A 19,737-nucleotide genomic window follows, 5' to 3' on the forward strand; every position below is an offset into this window, starting at 1 on the left:
CTGAATACCAGCTTATAAGCAACTTTTGTTGAAGGACAAAGGCTAACCTTGTATAACCAGACTTAGAGTACAAACATTCTTAAAATGAAGCAGAAATCATAACGAGAGGAAGATACCTGCTTTGAAGGGGATGGATTTTGGGAGATTTAGGTAGCTTGGAAGCTTCTATTCCAAGAAGCTGCACGGCCCCATTATCAGAAGCAATGGCCAGATAATGGGATCCCTGGCAGAATGTGAGTGTCTTGACACGCCCTCCAATCCGTGAGTATGTTAGAATTGACCTGTAATAACATTGTTATCATTACAAATTGGTGGATCTTTGGTTAAGAACCTCCACTTGAAGGACATCTCAGAAACAAACCGGGTTGTACATTTCACCTTCTTCTTACTTCCCCCTCCCTGTATTCACTTTACTCCCAGACCCCATCTCACCCCACGTTGCCCTTGAAGATGTGCCCCTCCCTCGGTTTTCCAGCTCTTGAACCATAATACAATCAATACTGCCCCTGCTGCTGGAGAGGAGGGGCCATGGACCTTCGTCTGGGTCTGCTCACCATCCCCATCAAGCTCCAAACCAGGAGAGCCCTCGGGGCCACTGCTCCTTGTGGAAGGGATTGTCCTTACTTCTGTGTATCCCCCAAACTGAGCACTGTGCTGGGCACACAGCCAACCATTTACACACACTGTTCTTTCTTCTGTTCATTCTTTTTCCATCCATTCCTTTAGTCAACAATTATTTCTTCATCGCAAAGGTACGATGCTGAGAATGCTAACGAAAGGAACCAACACATACCCAGCCCTATGGAGCTTAACGTCTAGCTTTTACGTGCACATGCGCACGCGCACACACACACACACACACACACACACACACACACACAAGCAATACTACAGAATAACAGCTGACGTTTAGACAGTGCTCACTGTGCGCCAGGCACCGTGCTAAGTATTTGATGATGATCATCTCATTTGATCCTTGAACCCCAGGAGGTAGCTACTGTCATCCCCATACTCTAGATGAGGAAACTAAGGCAAACAGAGGGTAGGTGACTTGTTCAGGGTCTGAACTTGGCTTCTTCCTGACTCCGGTGAACCCCCCTAACTGCCCCCTGATCCATAGTGCAGATGAGGATATAACAAGAGCAAGTTATTAGAATATACAAGTGGCTCTGTCCTCTACTCCCTGCATGACTCACCTTGGATGAGTCACTGAAGGGCTCCACAATCGTATTAGGAAGCTGCACCCTCAGAAGAAAAGGCGTCCCTCCCCCTCGACCTCCCCTCCTGCACCACACAGCCTCTGCTGGCTCCCACAGATGATGAGCGAGGGTGCAGAGGAGACAGGAGCAGAGCCCATTCACAGGGTCCCAGCCGCAAAGCCACCAGGGCCTCCTCCCCTGGCCTCCCTTGGTCTCCTGAGGCACAGGCTCTCCCCCACTAGTTGCTGCCTCTCCACACTGGGGGCTTCCTGTTGCTCCTTACCTGGTGGTCGTCGTTTTCCCTTCCATTTTCTGACTGTTCCAGATCTTCACCGTGCCATCATTCGAACCCGTCGCAAAGAGGGAATGCTCGTCAGAGACTCGGATGCGGTTCACCGCAGACTTGTGCTCGTGAAGGTGGGCAACGAGAAGGCCTTTGGGCCGCCACCCTGAGGAGAGGGAAACAAGATGTGACGGGGAGCACGAGTGTGAGCATCACTCATGCTGGCATCATCAGTTACCAAACTGATCACTCCACCAGACTTCATGACACAGAAGGAGCATTCGGTGTTTTCTCATTCATTCATTCATTCAGGATGTGTAGAGGATACCCACTATAAAATGCCTAACTTCCAGGGATGGAGTTCCTAGGATTCAGGCCAGATATGTAGATCTGAGAGTCATCTAAATGGAAATGACATCAATTCTCCCCACGGGAGGAGATGGCATCACTGAGGGAGACGAAAGATCAACACCACAAGGGCCAGAGCCTTGGCATATGCCAACAGTCAGTGAGTGTGACAAGGATGAAGATCCAGTAAAGGAGATTAACAAATGGACAGATGGATAAGAAAAGAATCATGAGCAAGTAGTGCCACCAAAACCCAAAAAGGAAGCGATCGATGGGGCCAATGCTGCAACAAGGACAAAAAGGAAGAGAACTGAGAAAAGGACATCAGATGTGACAAGAAGTCACTGGTGAGAGAGAAAGCTCAAGTCACACTAAAGACAGTGTAGAAATGGAAGTGAAAGGCCTGACTATGGACAGTCTTTTCAAAGTCTTTGAGAGTAGAAGAGCTCTAAGGAGAAAGACTGGGGAGTTGATAGGATCTAGAAGATTCTTTTTAGGGATGGGAGGGACTTGGATATGATTATAAGGCAGTCGGCAAGAAATTAATACATAGGGAGAGCCTGAAGTTGAGTAAGAGATGGGATATCAAAGGGAGCCAGATGCTAGAGAAAACAGAAGGAGGTGGGACCAAGGGTTTCTAAAGAAGTTTGTCTTGCCAAGGAAGCAAGAAACAGGAATAAAGGAGGAGATACTGGCAGGGATTATCTGGGGAATGTGAGACAGAAAAAGAGAAAGCTCCCAGTGGACAGACTTGATATTTTGGGGAGAAACAAAACAAAATCCTCAACTGAAAGGTAGGAGAGAGAGGGCACTGTAAGGAGAAAAGAAAAGGTTTTAGAAGAGCTGCTTTGGGGAGTGGGACAGAGAATCAATTAAGGAGAAGGAGGATTCTCTTGTTGCAGTGAGGGCTCAGTTAAAATCAGACAACAAATGTCTATGGACTTAATGCAACAATTTCATTATTTCTTGCAGCCCCATTCAGGCCCATGTGAGCAGGAGCAAAGGAGGTGTGGTAGGAGTACTCTACATTTGGGGTTTGGCAAGGCATAAGCAGTGATGGGAAGCAAGGCATGGAAGAGTCAAGGGCAGTGGAGAGGAGAGCCAATTCACAAAGTCTAGTTAGAGCAAGGCACTAGCCTGGGAAAGTACTGAGAAGAAAAGGGGTCACGGGTCACAATGGGGATGAAGAGAGGTTTAGGAGAGATGGAATGATAAAAGACGGAATAAGCATCTGTCACCACCATGGCCATCCCCCACCATCCTCATCCTCAGTATTTATCTACTTGTTGTTACTAGGGGAGTTAAGCTCCCCTAACTGGGAAATGAGGAAATCTGAGGGAAAAGCACAGTGTACGATTCAGAGCTGGGGTGCTAAGGGGGACTCACTGAGGAAAGAAGGATGATGTCCCAGAGGGCCACCAATCAGTGCTGCCAGGACCTGACTGGATGTCAGGACACCATTCAGTGGATATCTCGGAGCACATAACAAACGACTACGAGGAGGCCTGTCCCTTCAGGGCAGCCAGGTAGCACAGTGGAAAGAGTGCTTCTAAAACCTACCCTAAGAACAAGATAGAACATGACACCTTCATGGTCTATGAAGCCAGAGTCTATCCAGTGAAATGCAGGATTCCTGAATTATTACATGTGAAGTTGAGCAGCTAGGAGGCAATATAGTGCATACAGTGCCCCACCTGGATTCAGGAAAACTCACCTTCCAGCCTCAGACACTTCCTAGCTGTGTGACCCTGGGCCAGTCACTTAACCCTATTTTCCTCATTATATAAAATGAGCTGGAGGGGCAGCTAGGTGACGCTGTAGATAAAGGACCAGCCCTGGATTCAGGAGGATCTGAGTTCAAATTCTGCCTCGGACACTTAACATTTACTAGCTGTGTGACCCTGGGTGAGTCAGTTAACCCTCATTCTCCCCCCTCACCCCTCCAAAAAAGAGCTGGAGAAGGAAATGGCAAACCATTCCAGTATCTTTCCCAAATGGGGTCACGAAGAGTCAGGTACAACTGAAAAACTACTGAACAAAGTTTCTACCTTTGTATCCCCAGAGCCCAACCCAGCATGCACTTGCACGCAGTAGGCATCTAGTGTTTGTAGAAATGTGACAATGTTTTACTGAATGAAAAGTGAACATTCTCTAGAAGTGAGTCAGATGCTTTCCAAGAAACCCAAGGAAGTAGAGATTTCTACCCTTTTTCAGGGCAGCAGAAAAGGAGGGACAATAGCCTCTTTCCCTAACAACTCTGCCTGCTGTCTAGTAGAATGGAAATAGCTTTAGGCTTTTTAATGGAAACCGGCCAACTTAATTCCTCAACAGTGATGCCATCTTGGTAGAGATGGCATTAAGGAATCTGTAAGAAACAAGCTTCCAAAATAGAGCCACGATGAAGATCTGAGTGCAGCAGGAGTCCGTTTTTTGGCTAATAATGAGATAAATATGACATTTTTGGAGCACGTTCTTTTTCTTTTTTTTAACAAGAAAGAAATAGGGATTTCTGTAAATACTGGCTGTGGAGAACAAGGCTATACAAGTCAAGAATAAATCATTTTCAGGGCAGTTAGGTGGCACAGTGGATAGAGCACCAGCCCTAGAGTCAGGAGGACCTGACATCAAATCTGACCTCAGACACTTGACACTTAATAGCTGTGTGACACTGGGCAAGTCACTTAACCCTCACTGCCCCACCAAAAAAAAAAAAAAAAAAGGTGGGAAAAAGAATAAATCATCCCACCCCCGCAAGAGTTCTTGCTAATAAGTTGAAAAAGAAGAGCAGGATTTGCTCTGTGTGCAGGATGAGCTGAGTTTACAGGCAATCAGAACACTCTGCCCCCGAGTTAAAACAATCTGCCAGTATAGGCTAAACATTACCCTCTAGAAAAAAAAAAATTTACTCTACCCATGGAAGTGTTCAAAGAAAGAAATTACAAAAGCCAACTGTGGTGGCGCCCTTCTTGAACCACAAAACTAGACAGCTTTCCTTTGACAGATGAATAAAATCCATCAGTCTGGTCAAGTCTAAAGGGACACTCATCAAGAGGGACTAATGTGGAGCAGCTAGGTGGCACAGTAGATAGAGCACCGGCCCTGGAGTCAGAAGTACCTGAGTTCAAATCCGGCCTCAGACACCTAACACTTACTAGCTGGGTGACCCTGGGCAAGTCACTTAACCCCAATTGCCTCACTAAAAAAAAAAAGAGGGACTAATGAATAATGAATTGGCTCAAAGTCTAGAATGACCTGTTGAGGATTCTGAACTCGGGGCAGCACCACAAAGACCAGAGATATGACTGTCGTCCCTGAAGACCAGGCGCCCTGCCTGAGATGGGAGAATCTGGGAGCACGGCTCGCCGCAGAAGCAGAAGCTCCAACTCTCTCTCGAGGGCGCCTGTGTCCCCGTCTGGGCCCGCCCGTATGTGGGTCTGTATGGTCTATTCTCAGGGCTGCTGAAAATGTACAAACACGGTCTGGAGCCCAGAATACACATCTCCCCGTCAGCTCAGAGCTCGCTCAGGCATGACATCGGTGCATTACCTGGCGGAGGGGGCTTGCTCTCCCACTCGGCATTCTCCATCATCTGCTTGGCTATCCTTTCAGCATGACATTGCTCCCGTTTCTGCCGGACCAGCTGCTGGAGCTCCGTCTTGCAGGTCGTGATGCGTACTTGGTAGGTGGATGGTAGCACAGTACTGCTTGAAGCCTGCACCGCTGGCTTCCGGGCTGGGACGGCTGCCACCTCCGGAGCCTGGAAATCGTACATACGCACACACCCCACTGAGATACTGAGATTCTGGAAACTTCCCGTGGAGGTTTCTATGAATAAATGACCCACGTTCCAGAAACAACACTTTGTCAGGAGAAAACAAGGCAAGCCCCCAGCGCTAGGCCCCTCCCCATACCCGGCACACTCATGGGGAAAAAGCCACACAGTGTGGGCAGGAATGGATGGTAAACATCCCAATCCACCTTATCACAAACGATCCAACCAGCCCTTGTAAGCAAGCACATAAGAGATCAGACATGGGGGACACACAACATGTGAAACCTGTTCTTTACACATATTCATTTGGAAGGGGAAAGACCTGTGATTTCATTTGTACGAGGAATTTCCAATTAAGAAAATCTATGGGAGGGCAGCTAGGTGGCGCAGTAGATAAAGCACCGGCCCTGGATTCAGGAGTTCCTGAGTTCAAATCTGGCCTCAGACACTTGACACTTACTGGCTGTGTGATCCTGGGCAAGTCACTTAACCCCCACTGCCCCGCAAAAAAAAATAAAAAAATCTATGGATGATTTTTTTGAGTCACTGCCTTGGGTCAGAGAGCCAGAAGGGATCAGTTAGGATTTGAAGCCAGTTCTTTGTGGACTTTCTCTCCCTAAATTATTACCCATCTTCTTCCCTAGGGCACTTCCCTTCTAGGGCCACACTCTTTCTTAAAGAATTTATCTGGGGGGCAGCTGGGTGGCACAGTGGACAAAGCGACAGCCCTGGATTCAGGAGGACCTGAGTTCAAATCTGGCCTCAGACACTTGACACTTACTAGCTGTGTGATCCTGGGCAAGTCACTTAACCCCAATTGCTTCACAAAAAAACAAAACAAACCAAAACAAAAAGAGTTTATCAGGGAGCAGCTAGGTGGCACAATGGATAAAGCACCTGCCCTGGATTCAGGAAGACCTGAATTCAAATCTGTTCTCAGACACTTGACACTTACTAGCTGTGTGACCCTGGACAAGTCGCTTAACTCTCATTGCCCTGGCCCCAGAAAGCTTATCTTTTGATGAAGTCAAGAATTCTTTCTATAATCTATATCTCCACCTCAATCTCTCTCCTAAACTCCTAGCATATATTGATGTTTTTTAATTCATTTTTATTTTTTGCTTTTATATCACCTAACTTTCTCCCAGTGTTTTTCTCCCTAACCCTTCTTAAACTGCCATCCCTTAAAACAAAGTTGTTGGGGTTTTTTAAAGGAAAAGAGAAAGAGGAAAAACTTCAGCAAGACTGATCAACACATTAAGAAAAATCTGCCATTACATGCAATGTTCAGGATCTATGGATCTCACTCTCTGCAGAAGAGTGGGACAGGACATGTCTTCCCATCTCTTTTCTTTGAGACCAGTCCTGTGCTTTATAATTCTAAAACAATGTTTCCATTTTTGGTGGTCACTGCTCTTCCCATTTACATTGTGGTTGTCAATTTGTGCCCTGAGTTCCCAGCTCTGCTCACTTCGCTTGGCATCCGTTCATATGAAGTTTTTCATCCTCCCCTATTAACTGTCCACAAGAGGTCTCTTTCTGGGTGGGCCATGGACATGGGGACTTCAACATGTTCAGAGCAGAAATCATCCACCCCTTCACTCCCCTCTTATAAAGCCTTCCCAACATGCCTGTTCTGATTGAGGGTACTGCTCTCCGACAGGGGAAGTCAATGGAACAAGTACTTATAAACACCTCTTTGCTGGGCACTATGCTAAGCACTTGACAAAGATTATCTCATGTCAACCTCACAAGAGCCCTGTGAAGTAAATAAAGACTATCGTTAGCCCCATTTTACAGGCGAGGGAATTGAGACAAAGAGATGTTAAGTAACTTGCCCCAGGTCACAGAGTCTTCCTGACTACTGATGGCCACATAAACCAGTCACCCCAGTTCAGAATCTCAGAGTTATCAATAACTCCTTCCTCTTCCTCACCCCTCATAGCCAAACAATCTCTAAGTAGTGGTGATTCTGCCTCCACAAGCTCTCTTGTGTCCATCTTCTTTTTGCTCATAGAGCCACAAGCCTAATTTGGGTTGTCATCACTTAATGGCACTGTCTCCCCTGTTCAGCCAGGGTAGAGATCTGTGGGTTTTACTGTATTGCTCCAAAACATTCTGTGGCTCCCAATTACCTACAAACTCCTTAATTTGGCACTTAAGGTCCTCTGTGACAGTCAGTCTGGGTCACAACACCCAGGGAAGCTCCAGGGAAGCCTAACGTTGACCAATTGAACAGAAAACCGAGAGGATTCTAAGACATCATGAAGAACACGTGACTGCTTTCCCAATACCTGTGGAGAGGACGACAGGGTTATGCCAAGGCCCGCCGAAGACTCGGAACGGAGAACTTTGCCCGTCTGAGCGGCTTCCTGGTCGCTTGCCGGCCCGTGCCCTTTAGGGAGGGCCTGGGGGATGTGAGCCGGTTCCAGTGACCCGAACATGCTCTTCCATTCTTCATTCACATTTGAATCCTGTTTGACATGTTTCCTGGCTGTGGAAAAACAGCCAAGGGCTGTTACAGGGTGTCGATGGCAACATCTAAAAGAGCACACACACTCTGAAATCATGTAACAATACCGAGTGCTACGGTACTAGCCTTGCTCAGTGAGAGGCTGGCAAACCACAGCTTCTACATCCTAATCACACAAGTTATTAAACAGTAATATTGTTTTGTGTCTTCTCTGGAACCTCAAAATTACTTGGAAATTGCCTCATTATCTCTCAGCAGATCCCCAAGGAGCCCAAGACAGATGGAACAGTTGTGAGCAATGACCACGGTGACTTCCCAGAGCCCACAATGCCAATTAACCAGCAGAGCTGAAATCAGCCCTTGGGATGGTGAGGACAGGACAGTGTAGACCACCATGGTTTCTTCTTGCCCTCCCTCTCTGTATCCCCTCAAAGCTAGCTGGGCCTCAAGAGACTGCCTTATTAGAGGAGACAGACAACCTTTTCAGAAAAACACGTTCTTTTTAAATGTCACAATTCTAAGTAATCGGATCAAGGTCCTAGCACTCCTCATCAGGAAAGCAAACAAGCAAGAGGGGTGAAATCTAAGCCCCCAGGGATGTCTTCTGACAGGAGATAGGGATCGAGGTCTTTTTAAATAATGAGCAATACTATGTAGTGAGAAAAGTAATAAACTAGGAAGCAGGAGACCAAGGCCAGCATTCCGCTTCAGGGAAGCCAAGTGGTCAGACGTCTATGTGATTAGCTACAAAATGGGGCAGTGGTTCCTGTAGCCCTTGCCCAGAAGAGCGTTGTCAAGAGAGGACTTTACAAACTGGACAGCACTCTGTGAATGGGAGCTCTCGTGTCTATGCCCCCATCACGCTGGGCCCTCCCACCCAATTACAGTCACGAGGGCGACACGCTCAGAAGGAGGCAGTGAAGGCAGGCATAGCCCAGGTCTTCCTGACTCCAAGCTCCTTCCACTCTGTCCTGTATCTCCCCTGGGAAGAAGAAAAAAAAGCTGGTCTGGATTTGCGCTCAGAAGTCCTGCGCTCCAATCAAAGGACTGCTGTGTCACCGCAGACAAGCCATCACTGCTCTGGGCAGCAATGGCTGAACTGGACCCGGTGTCAAACTCAGATAGAAAGGAATCCCTCCAGCCACATACTGACATACAACACAACAAGCATTATCTGTACAGCAAATTCTGAATCAGCTGTTATTACACACCTTCAAAATCTGGTCCTTGAATTAAAGAGAAGATGTTCTTTGGCATTACTGTCACGTTTGCAGAAAGGGTCAAGAACAAAGACAGCACCAGGTCCTCAGTGTCTGCCCTAATCACATGGTAAATTTTCATATCACAAGGGCTTTTCTCTCCCCTGAGCTCAGTAACGTTGAAGGACAAGAGGGTTCCTTTGCTCCTCTGGCTTCTTCTATTTCCAGAGCCAGACGAGGAGTAGAGACCCTGGCTAACTGCCGAGCCATCAAACAAGGTCGCTGAACCTCAGAGTCTGGTCCCTCACTGGTGGGGGAGGACCATGTGGTTGGGGGTAACCAGCAGTGATGTGGGTGAGAGTGAAAGCACCGTGCAGACTGGGAAGTGCTGCCAATGGAGGCAAAGGAATGCCAAGCACCGCGGCATTTAAAACCTGGCTTTGTCTCATGTGATTCAACTTCTCACTCACTAGTTCAAAAGAAACCGGACTCCCCAGTGGTCTCCGGCCTCTGCGTGCCACCTTCCATGTCCCCAAAGGCTCTCCCCCTATGCCTAGATAGAGCCTGCCCCTCATGCTGGCCTCTTAGAATTCCTTACTTCCATCAAGGGTTCACACTGTAGTACACCCTCCAATGCATAACCTTCTCTAATCTCTTGAGGGACTCAGGCCCTACTCTGTCTCTACTCACATCATCTTGGTTTGTGTCTTTCTTTTTAATTTATCAACAGACCAGAAGATAGAAAGATGGATAGATCATAGATACAAATACAGATATATTTTAGGTAGGAAGATATAGAGAGACGGAAAGATAGAGGCATGCACACATACATCTCAGAGAGATAGGAAGATGTCAGATGCCCTTGCAGAATGGTTTAGAAAAGGTAGCATCTCACTTTTGTCTGTTTCCTCAGTACCTACGAGCACAGTAACATACACAGCAGGCTATTAATAACTGTGTGCTGAGCGGGACATTCAGGAAGCTGAACCTTTTGCCTCCTCTTACACTGACAATTTACCTACCTTGAGTGTTATTCATGGTACTTCCAGATGAGGAAACCATCCCCAACAACATAGACCCATCTTTTAACAAATACCGCATTATGTCTTCAGTAATGTCACATGGTGACAAACTGGAGACCACAGTTTCTGAAATGTCAAAACTGTAGGTAACCCAAAGGCAATGGAGAAATGCATTTCTGAGTGTCCATGAAACCTCAAAAGACACAGAGGAATGCATCCAACACAGTGGTTAAGTCATTGGGAAAATGTTGACGTGAGAACCAGAACAAGAATCCCAAAGGGTGAGAGGGTACAGACAGGCTGTGATTTGGCCCACAAGAGGGAATCCCCACCCTAACGAAATCACAGATCCACCAAGTACTGGCCTGAAGCAGGACTAAATGCATTACTTCTCAGAGGAGAAATTCCATAGTCCATGCTACCAAGTAAGCAGCCAAAGAGTCAAATGATCTCACTTCCTGTGGGCATTAAATTTTTGAAAAATTCCTATGTGGTTTTTTTGTATTATTATCGAAACCAGTTCTGTTAAATCGCCAGTGATAAAAGTATTGTGGGGAAAAACAGAGCAGGCACTAACCTCGTTTGTCCTCTGGCTCCTGTCTGGTTTTCACGAGATCAACTTGCCTCCCGGTTAGGCCGAGAGCAGCCAAGTCAATGACACCTTTCTGACTGCTATCATGCAGGTGACTCTGGTCCACTACGTTGGCCTTAGCTTTATTGGATTTCATCATGAAGTCCTTCAACGCTAAAAGCTTGTCCTCTTCCTCCTCAGTCATTCCCTACAATGATAAACAAACAGTGATTTCAATTTGTTTTCATAAGGACCAACATAAAGAGAGGCTCCCCAAACCCCCAAAGGGACAAATCTCACCAAGCTGAAAACATTAAGAAGAGACCAAAAAAGGTACAAGTTAGTTCTCAGTTTTTCTAAAGAAAGTGACCAATTAAGACTTTTTCCTGAATTGTTCTGAGTAAAAAGAGCAAGAACGCACTAGGACAGAAGCAAACTAGCTCCTGGCGCAGCTTTATCTTCTTGAGAAAACCAGTGATCCAATCATTTACAACAATCACCTACAAACAACATCCCTGTGTTTGCTCCTTCCTAAGTGAGTAATAAAATCATGCAAAAATCAAATTGACTTCAATCAACTTTAAGTGCCCGGTGTGTGTAAGACACAGTGGTGGGGCCTTTAAGATAAACATGGCGGCGGGGGGGGGGGGGGTTGCTCCTATGCCTCTCCCTCCCCAAGACATGGCAGAAGAAGGGAAGTCCCTGTCAATCAATATTTCTGTACTCCAGGGATGAGCACGTGGCTGCACCTTTTCCTCCTTACAGCTCTGACTTCATTCATTCTCCAAACCACTGATCTGTACTTTCTAACTTGTAAAAGGGTCCCCACTCCTTGATTTAAAGGAGCTAAAACACCTTGGTCCCCATAGATAATTACATGATTCTCATGAAATTTGTAATTTTATTATGCCCATAATCTTGTAATTTATAGTATAAATATAATTTTGTTGTCATATAATCTTTATCTTATAATTTTGTAATTCTCGTGAAAAATAAAAACCACAAAGTGAATACCTCTAGAATGGTCAATGACAGCAAAGGAAGAAACAGTTTTAAAGCTACTAATGGGAATCAAAGGGCCACAGAGCTCACATAGTAAACCCAGATGAATCTTGGAATGACTAATTGCTTAATGTTACACAGGGACGCTTGTTTTATATAAACAACAATACGCTTCTGCCTTCTTTTCCTACTAAAATAGTACTGACCCCATGTTTAAGGTATACATTTTCATAGCTGCAATAAATCATGTTCTTTCTGCACATCCCATGTTCAGATGGTATAATGGGAAACTGTTACCAGTCACCTCTCAAAAACAGTAACACCACCAACCGCTTCTATTTCTGTTTATTGAACCTTTCTCCAAGGAACTCACACAAATCCACCAAACTCCCTCAGATGTGTTGGGAAAATGTGCATTTCCTTATCTATAAGCATAAAGGAAAAAATAAGGGGCCAGAGGCTCAAACAACCTTTCTAAGCAGAGATGAACAAAACCCAGGACTCCTTCTGATCCTCAATCCTACCCTCTAGGCTTTAGGATATTCTTTCACTTGGGCGTTGTGAGGTGCGAATAATAAGGATGATTTTTTAAAAAAGAATTAGGGAAAAGTAACATCTAACAATAATGCCTGTAGAGGGAAAATAGCTACTGAGTACAACACATGAATGCAATGGCCGAGATACCAGCCTCACTCTCCACAAAACCTGAATGGAGATTCTCAAATACTAAGCAAAGATCCGATTGTTTTGCAGTCAGCTGTTCCTAAAACGTTCATGTCCTCGGAATAAGCCTGTAATATTTAATCTACCACCCAACTCCTCAGTTAAATGAGGACGTTCCAAGTGATCTACTATTGCTATTTTAGAACAGCAGAGAACCAACCTGATGGCTCTCTTTAATGGGGCAAGGACATGGCCAATAGGCCTCTAAAGAGCACACAGTTTTTAAGTAAACTGTATCTTGATCTGTTTAATTCCATTGTCTTGGGCCTAATAACAAGCGCTCAAATAAAATCACAAATAAAATGCCTGCATCTATAAATCCTCTTCTCTCCATCAGAACAATTCACCAAAAAAATCTCTATTGGCCAATTTCTTCAGAAAAACCTGAACCAACCTCTAACTTTTTCTTTCTTCAGTTAACAGTTTGATAGTCTGAGCACGTGTTGTTTATCTGGCAGAACAGAATCAAAATCCAACTGGCAATGGAAGAGTACATAGGGATGAATCCACAAGGTGAAACGGCTAGAAAGGACTAAGTGGGGGGAAACATTAAACTAAAAATGTCCAAACCGTGCTTTGTAAAGGACTGAAGAACAAAAAATTTATTTAAAAAGCTAGAGATGTTAAATCAAAAAAGACTTCCCCTTTAAAAAGAGGATCAAAAGTGAGGGCCAAAGTATCTCTTTACACTTGACCCAACATGAGCTGGGAGGTACTACTGAATGCCAAGAGCATGACTTCTGTCCAAATCGGCCCTTGCTAAACATCTGGAGAATCGACACTTTCCAACTTTTAAAAAGGTTGCACTGGTCATTTGGAATGAATTATTGAAGGTTCCAAGGCCAGTCCCCAAGGACTCACTTAACCTAGGACGCTGTTGGAGGAGAGAACTTTCAGTGAAGGGCTGTTGATATATTGTACAAGGAAAAAAGAGAGAGGTAACAGATGCTTCCCAGACCTACCACCTGTCTGAGTGCCCAGCGCAGGTGCTTAATCCAAAAAAGGAAGGAAGAGAGACCAGGACAAGCACAGAAAGAGAAGCTTGGTGTGAGTTCCATTCAAGAGCTAACAACACACCTCTGCCCCTTCCTTCCCCCTGCAGGTGTAACTGTTTCTTTCCAGGTTCTCTCTCTGCTTCCTCAGTTAGGACCATATCTACTTCTGAAGCCAATAGAAACAACTGGTTGGTCTAGACCGGCCCGCCTGCTTCTTGCCCTTTTCTTTGCAGCCTGACATGATGAAATGAATAAGCAGTAGATTAAAAGAAAATCTATTCTTTTGTGCTCTTTTAAACAGGAATTTCAGCAATAACACCTGGGTGATGCTTAATTAAGACTGGAGCAATTTTTTGGTGAGTATCCTGTTTTACAGCCCATGTAATGTGAAGTCAGTCTACCATGTGTGTGTGTGTGTGTGTGTGTGTGTGTGTGTGTGTGTGTGTGTGTGTGTGTGTGTGTGTGTAGAGAGAGACTGACTCTGACTGACTCTGTCCCTAACTCAAACTGATTCCATTCTAACCTAATCAACAGGTCTAGTGAGACACTTTCCTCTTCTCTACAGAGGGACAGTTTTTCTTTTTTACAAGGGAGGACTCAATAAAGGTGTGGGTAAATATAAGCCATCAAGGACACTTTTAAACAAGGCGGTTGATACCGTTAAACCTGTACTCATAAGTGTTAATTTTCAGAAGGTGATAACACCTGTGAGAGCAGTTTCTTCAAAAGCTGTGCAATGGCAGGATCCTCAGGTGGGGGGCAGTCAGGGAGAGAGCCATTCCTTTTCTTCTGCCGCATCTGCAGATGTCTGAAAAGGCTACCAATATCTTTGGACCTCAAGGCATAATCAAAGATGGAGCGGCTCACTGGCTCTCGAAGAACACTGAGGAGAACAATTTCCTTATCAATCTGCATTAGAAAAAAAGGAAAAATCATCAACTTAGAATACAAGAGAGTAAAAAGCAAGTCAAGCCTTACTTCAAGAAAACAAATTCTTTAAGGTAGAGCAGAGTTATTTCCTTCCTAAACAAAGTCTGAGACATTCCCACATAAAGGATGAAAGCTAAATGGCAGCTAATAAATGTCTGTGCTTAGACACTTTATAGGCCACTGATCTGTCTTTATGCAGACTATATCAAAAGAGCCCATGACCTTCAGGTCTAAAAAACACCTGGAATTCCCACATTCACCGTGCCACCCAAGTATTCTTGCAGCCATAATGGTCAACAAGTGTTGGCAGGGCTTCCTTGCCAACTGCCTCTGCCAGAATGTAAGCTATGCCCCAGGCCCTCAAAGTCAGCGCCTTGCAAAATGGAAGGAGATCCTTGGGTTCAGCCCAATTATTTAATCTATTAAGTTAAACTACGCATGTGTGCAGCTGAACTTTTGTCACTGAAGTCAAATTAACTTCTCAGACTCCTCCTATACACTTAAATGTTGCTAAGAACAAACCATAAACAGATGAAAATAAAAGCAAAAAAAATAATGAGCTTTTCTTGGAAGAGACAGGGAGTTGAAGGTGCTGACTTCTAACAAATGACATATATGTCTCATTACAAATGTACTGGCAGCCAGTGCTTAATTTCCTAAGACTCTCCCCATGACTATGATGACTAGGTAATTCAATGAGCTGCAAGCATTCAGTAAACAAAAAGAAAAGATCCAAGCAAAGCAGGACAATTACGAGAGCAATAATTTCATGGCGATCTGAGTTTAAGCTCAGACAACATTAGGTCAAGTTTCCAAGACAGCTCGAATCCACTTCAAGAAAAGGCCTCTTAGAGACAAGAGGGACACAAGCAAATAACTTTAGTTCTTAGTCTTAGTGCAATTTTAAGCTATCAAAACTTAAGACTTTGGGGATACCCTGTGTTTTCAGATTTTTTTCTCAATGTAATGATTGATGTTGCTGGTTTTTTCCCCATTTCTGCTTTTTTTCTTTAAAAAAAAAACATTTTTTGTTATATGGGATGGCTCTCTAAGAGGGGAAAGTAAGAAGAATACAAGGAGAAATTTAGGCAATATAAAAACAAAAGATAACAATAAAAGTTTTCCTATTTAAAAAAAGGCCTCTTTACTCCTGCTTACTGTGTCCATATTCTTCCATGTAAAAAGATTAAAGCAGAAAGTGTTCACAGGGTAAAGAAGCAAAAACTCTAAAGAGCATAATGTTTCCTAGGAATGGACAAATCTACTGGGACAAACTCATGGTTGAAGGAACAGCCAAAGACGCTCAGTTTCCAAAAGATACCCATTCCAGAGGTGGTTTTATTCCAACAAAAAGAAAGCTGGATTGGCAGAGAAAAAGCAAGGGAGGAAATCCACAGGGGTATGTGAATTTCCAGATGGAGGACATATTTTTAAATGGCAAGAATGGGATATTTCGAGGTCCCTTTAGCAGGACCCCATGACTGCCTAAAACAGCCTACAACATTCCATTCCGCTTAGAAATATGTTTTGAGACTTGGCTGTTTATCTGGATGATGGGTCTAAACTCTCACAGGCTGGGTAAATGGTTTCTACACATATTAAACAAAAACCTAAAATTTATCAAGTGCTAAAATTCTAGGTGCTTCATTTGCTCAAGAATCAATGTAGTCATAGCTAGTATTCCAATACACTACTTTTTTTTCAATTTTATTTTATTTATAATACAATTTTATTTTCTGAATTATCTCCCTCCTCCCCCACAACTCTCCCACCAACTGAAAAGGCAAGGAAAATAAAACCCAGTAAAATATGTAGTCATGAAAAATAAATTTCCAGATGAACCATGTTCAAAAAAAGAAAAGAAAATGCTCTTCAATATGCAATCTGAGTCTATCACCTCTCTTGTTGCTGTCTGTCCTTCATTCTTGAAAAAGATCAATGTCAACAAGAAAATGTCCGGACTATCCAATCATCTCTCTATACAGAAGTGGAGAGTACATTTCATCATGAGTCCTTTGGAAATGTGGTTGGTCACTGTATTGATCAGAGTTCCTAAGTCTTTCGAAGTTGATTGATTATCTTTACAATATTGCTATTACTATATAAATTGTTTTCCGGGTTCAGCAGCTTACTGCACTTTGCATCACATCATAGGGGTCTTCCTTAGTTTTTCTGAAACCATCCTCTATACAATTTCTTATAGCACAATAGTATTCCATTCCATTTTTATACCATTAACTTACTTAGCCTTTTCCAAATCAAAGAGCCAATTCTTTGCTAACGCAAAAAAGAGGAGCTATAAATAATTTTGTATTTTTGTTGATATTCATACATTCGATTTAGATTGTCAGTTTTATTGGCATAGAGTTGGGAAATAGCTCCTAAAACTGCTTCCCCCCCCCCCACCCCATTAATTGGGAATTAACCTTTTTCATTTTTATCCTGATAATTTGGCTTTTTTTTTTTTTAAATCAAATTAGCCAATATCCTCCCCCCAAAAAAAACCACTCCTGGTTTTATTTATTAATTCAATTTTTTAATGATAAATTTTGTCAACCTAGCCCTTGATTTTTAGCATTTCTACTTTGGTATTTAATTTGAAATTTTTAATTTGTTGGTTTTCTAGGGGTTTTTTTTAGTTATATGCCCAATTTATTGATCTGCTCTCTCTTTTATTGATGAAAGAGTTTAGAGATTTAAGTTTTCCCCCAAGTCCTGCTTGGCTGAGTCCTACAAATTTTGATTTGCTGCATCATCTAATGAAATTATTGGCAGTTTCTATGATTTGTTCTCTTACCCACCTGTTCCTTAGAATTAAGTTACTTAGTTTCCAATTATTTTTTAATCCATGCTTCAAAGGTCCTTTACTGAATGTACTTTTAAAAAATTTCATCATGGTCAGAAAAGGCTGGATTTAATACTTCTAGTTTTCTGCATTTTTTTGGTGAAGTTTTATGCCAATATAGGATCAATTTTTGTGAAAGGGCTATGTACAGTTGAGAGACAGATTCCTTTCTATTCTCGTTCACCATTCTCCCAGTCTAGTGTATCTATCTTTTCTAAAATTCTATTCATCTCTTTAACTTCTTTCTCATTTATTTTACGGTTAGGTTTATCTAGGTCTGATGGGGTAAAGTGAAGTCCCCCACTATTATAGTTTTACTATTTCCTCTTGTAACTCATCTCTCTCTTCCTTTAAGAATTCAGACATGTTTAGCACTGATATTAATTTGTTATGATACCTTTTAGCAAAATATAGTTTCACTGTTTATCTCTTTTAATTACATCTATTTTTCCTTTTGCTTTTTCTAAAATCATTACTACATCCCCTGGCTTTTTCACTTTAGCTGAAACAATGGATTTTGCTCCAGCCCCTTATTTTAATTCTGGATGTGGCTTTCTGTTTCAAATGTGTTTCTTATAAACAACATACTGTTTAATTCTGCTTTCTAATCTAATCTGCTATCCTCTTCCATCTGATGGGTGAGTTCACCACAGTCACAGTCGTAATTGCAGTGTATTTCTCTGCATCTTATTGTTTTATATTTTTCCTTCTCTTTCTTTCCCATCCCCTCTTTCAGTCTGTTTTGTTTCTAATACTTCCCTCTTATTCCACACCCCTCCTCTTTTCCCTTAAAACTTTTCCCTCCTACTTGCCTGTTGAGTCCCATTAATTTCTGTATTCATGTGTGTGTGTGTGTGTGTGTGTGTGTGTGTGTGTGTGTGTGTGTGTGTACACACACTCTAACCAGTTCAGATGAGAATGACGTTCAAGTGGTGGCCTGCTATCCCTGCCCCCTCCACTGTATGAACTGTTCCTTGCACTCTATTTAAATAAGATAATTTTCCCTGACTCTTCTCTTGTCCTCACTCTTCCAGTGCATTCCTCTTCACTACCCTTCTCTTCTTCTTGATTACTCAAACAGAATAGAATCATACTCAGGGCCTCCAACTAGACTTCCTCTATGAGCCCTATTGAGATAAAGTTCTGAGGGGTTACATGTATCATCTCCCCATCTAAGAATGTAAACAGTTTAACCTCAGTCAGTCCCTTATGCTATCTCACTCATATTTACCTTTTTATGCTTCTCTTGAGTCCTTTGTGTGTCAAATTTTCTACTTATCACTGTTTTTTTCATCAGCAGTTCTTAAAAGTCCTTTTTCATTAAAGGCCCATTTTAGGGGCAGCTAGATGCTGCAGTGGATAAGGCACTGGCCCTAGATTCAGGAGGATCTGAGTTCAAATCCGGCCTCAGACACTTGACACTAGCTGTGTGACCCTGGGTAAAAGTCACTTAACCTTCAATGCCCCACCCAAAAAAAAAAAGCCCATTTTTTTTCTCAGTTCTGCTGGGTGAATTATTCTTGATTGTAAGCCTAGATCTTTTGCCTTTTGGAATAGCATTTTCCAAGCTATCCATTCCTTTGGAGTGGTGGCTGCTAAATGCTGTGTTATCATGACTGTGACTCCATGGTATCTGAACTCTTTCTTTCTGGCTGCTTGCAGTATTTTTTACTTGATTTGGAAGATCTGGGATTTGGCTATAATATTTCTGGAAGTTTTCATTTTGGGGGTTTAAGAAGGTAACCAGTGGAGTCTTTCAATTTCTACTTTGCCTTCTGTATGTAAGAGATATGAACAGTTTTATCACTTCTTGAAATATGAAGTCTAGGTTCTTTTTTTGTTCTTGGCTTTCAGGTAGTTCAATGACTCTTAAATTACTTCTCCTCCATCTGTTTTCTAAGTCAAACTTTTCCTATAAGGTACTCCACATTTTCTTCTATTTTTTCAGTGTTTTGACTTTGTTTTAGTATTTCTTAGTGTGTCATGAAGTTGTTTCATTTTGCCCATTCTAATTTTCAAGGACTTATTTTCTTCAGAAAAATTTTATACCTCTTTTACCAAACTGTATAACTCTCTTTTCTTATCTTTCTTCCATAGTTCTTATATGAATAAAAAATAATTTTTTTAACCCTTTCTTCAACCCGTGTAGGAATCCTTTTGGGCTTGTGTCCAATATGCATTTTTCTTTGAGCCTTTGCTTGTGTTTTCAAGTGATTCTCCTCTATGACTGTGTCCTTGTGTCCTGAGCTTCCCTGTTACCACAACAGCTCTTTATTGTCAAGTCTTTGGACTTTATGTTAAGCCTGAGTTCTGCATGACTAAAGTGGGGAGAAGGAGGGGAGACCACATGATATCTGGCTCAAGCTTTTGTCCTT

At 43.0% G+C, this 19,737-nt stretch overlaps 1 protein-coding gene across 1 annotated transcript in view; it reads right to left on the reverse strand.

The window, feature by feature from the left end:
- The window catches only part of PIK3R4 (phosphoinositide-3-kinase regulatory subunit 4), a 52,394-nt gene that overhangs the window by 11,617 nt on the left and 21,040 nt on the right, over positions 1–19,737 (reverse strand). Inside the window, exons 10-15 of the mRNA XM_043966154.1 lie at positions 14,293–14,496; positions 10,874–11,075; positions 7,897–8,096; positions 5,377–5,587; positions 1,483–1,648; positions 117–281 (exon numbers count right to left, since the gene is read on the reverse strand). Coding sequence (XP_043822089.1) covers positions 117–281; positions 1,483–1,648; positions 5,377–5,587; positions 7,897–8,096; positions 10,874–11,075; positions 14,293–14,496 — 1,148 coding nt within the window. The remainder of the gene's footprint in view (positions 1–116; positions 282–1,482; positions 1,649–5,376; positions 5,588–7,896; positions 8,097–10,873; positions 11,076–14,292; positions 14,497–19,737) is intronic.

The sequence above is a fragment of the Dromiciops gliroides genome, chromosome 5 (assembly GCF_019393635.1).
Source record: "Dromiciops gliroides isolate mDroGli1 chromosome 5, mDroGli1.pri, whole genome shotgun sequence".
Lineage (NCBI taxonomy): Eukaryota > Metazoa > Chordata > Mammalia > Microbiotheria > Microbiotheriidae > Dromiciops > Dromiciops gliroides.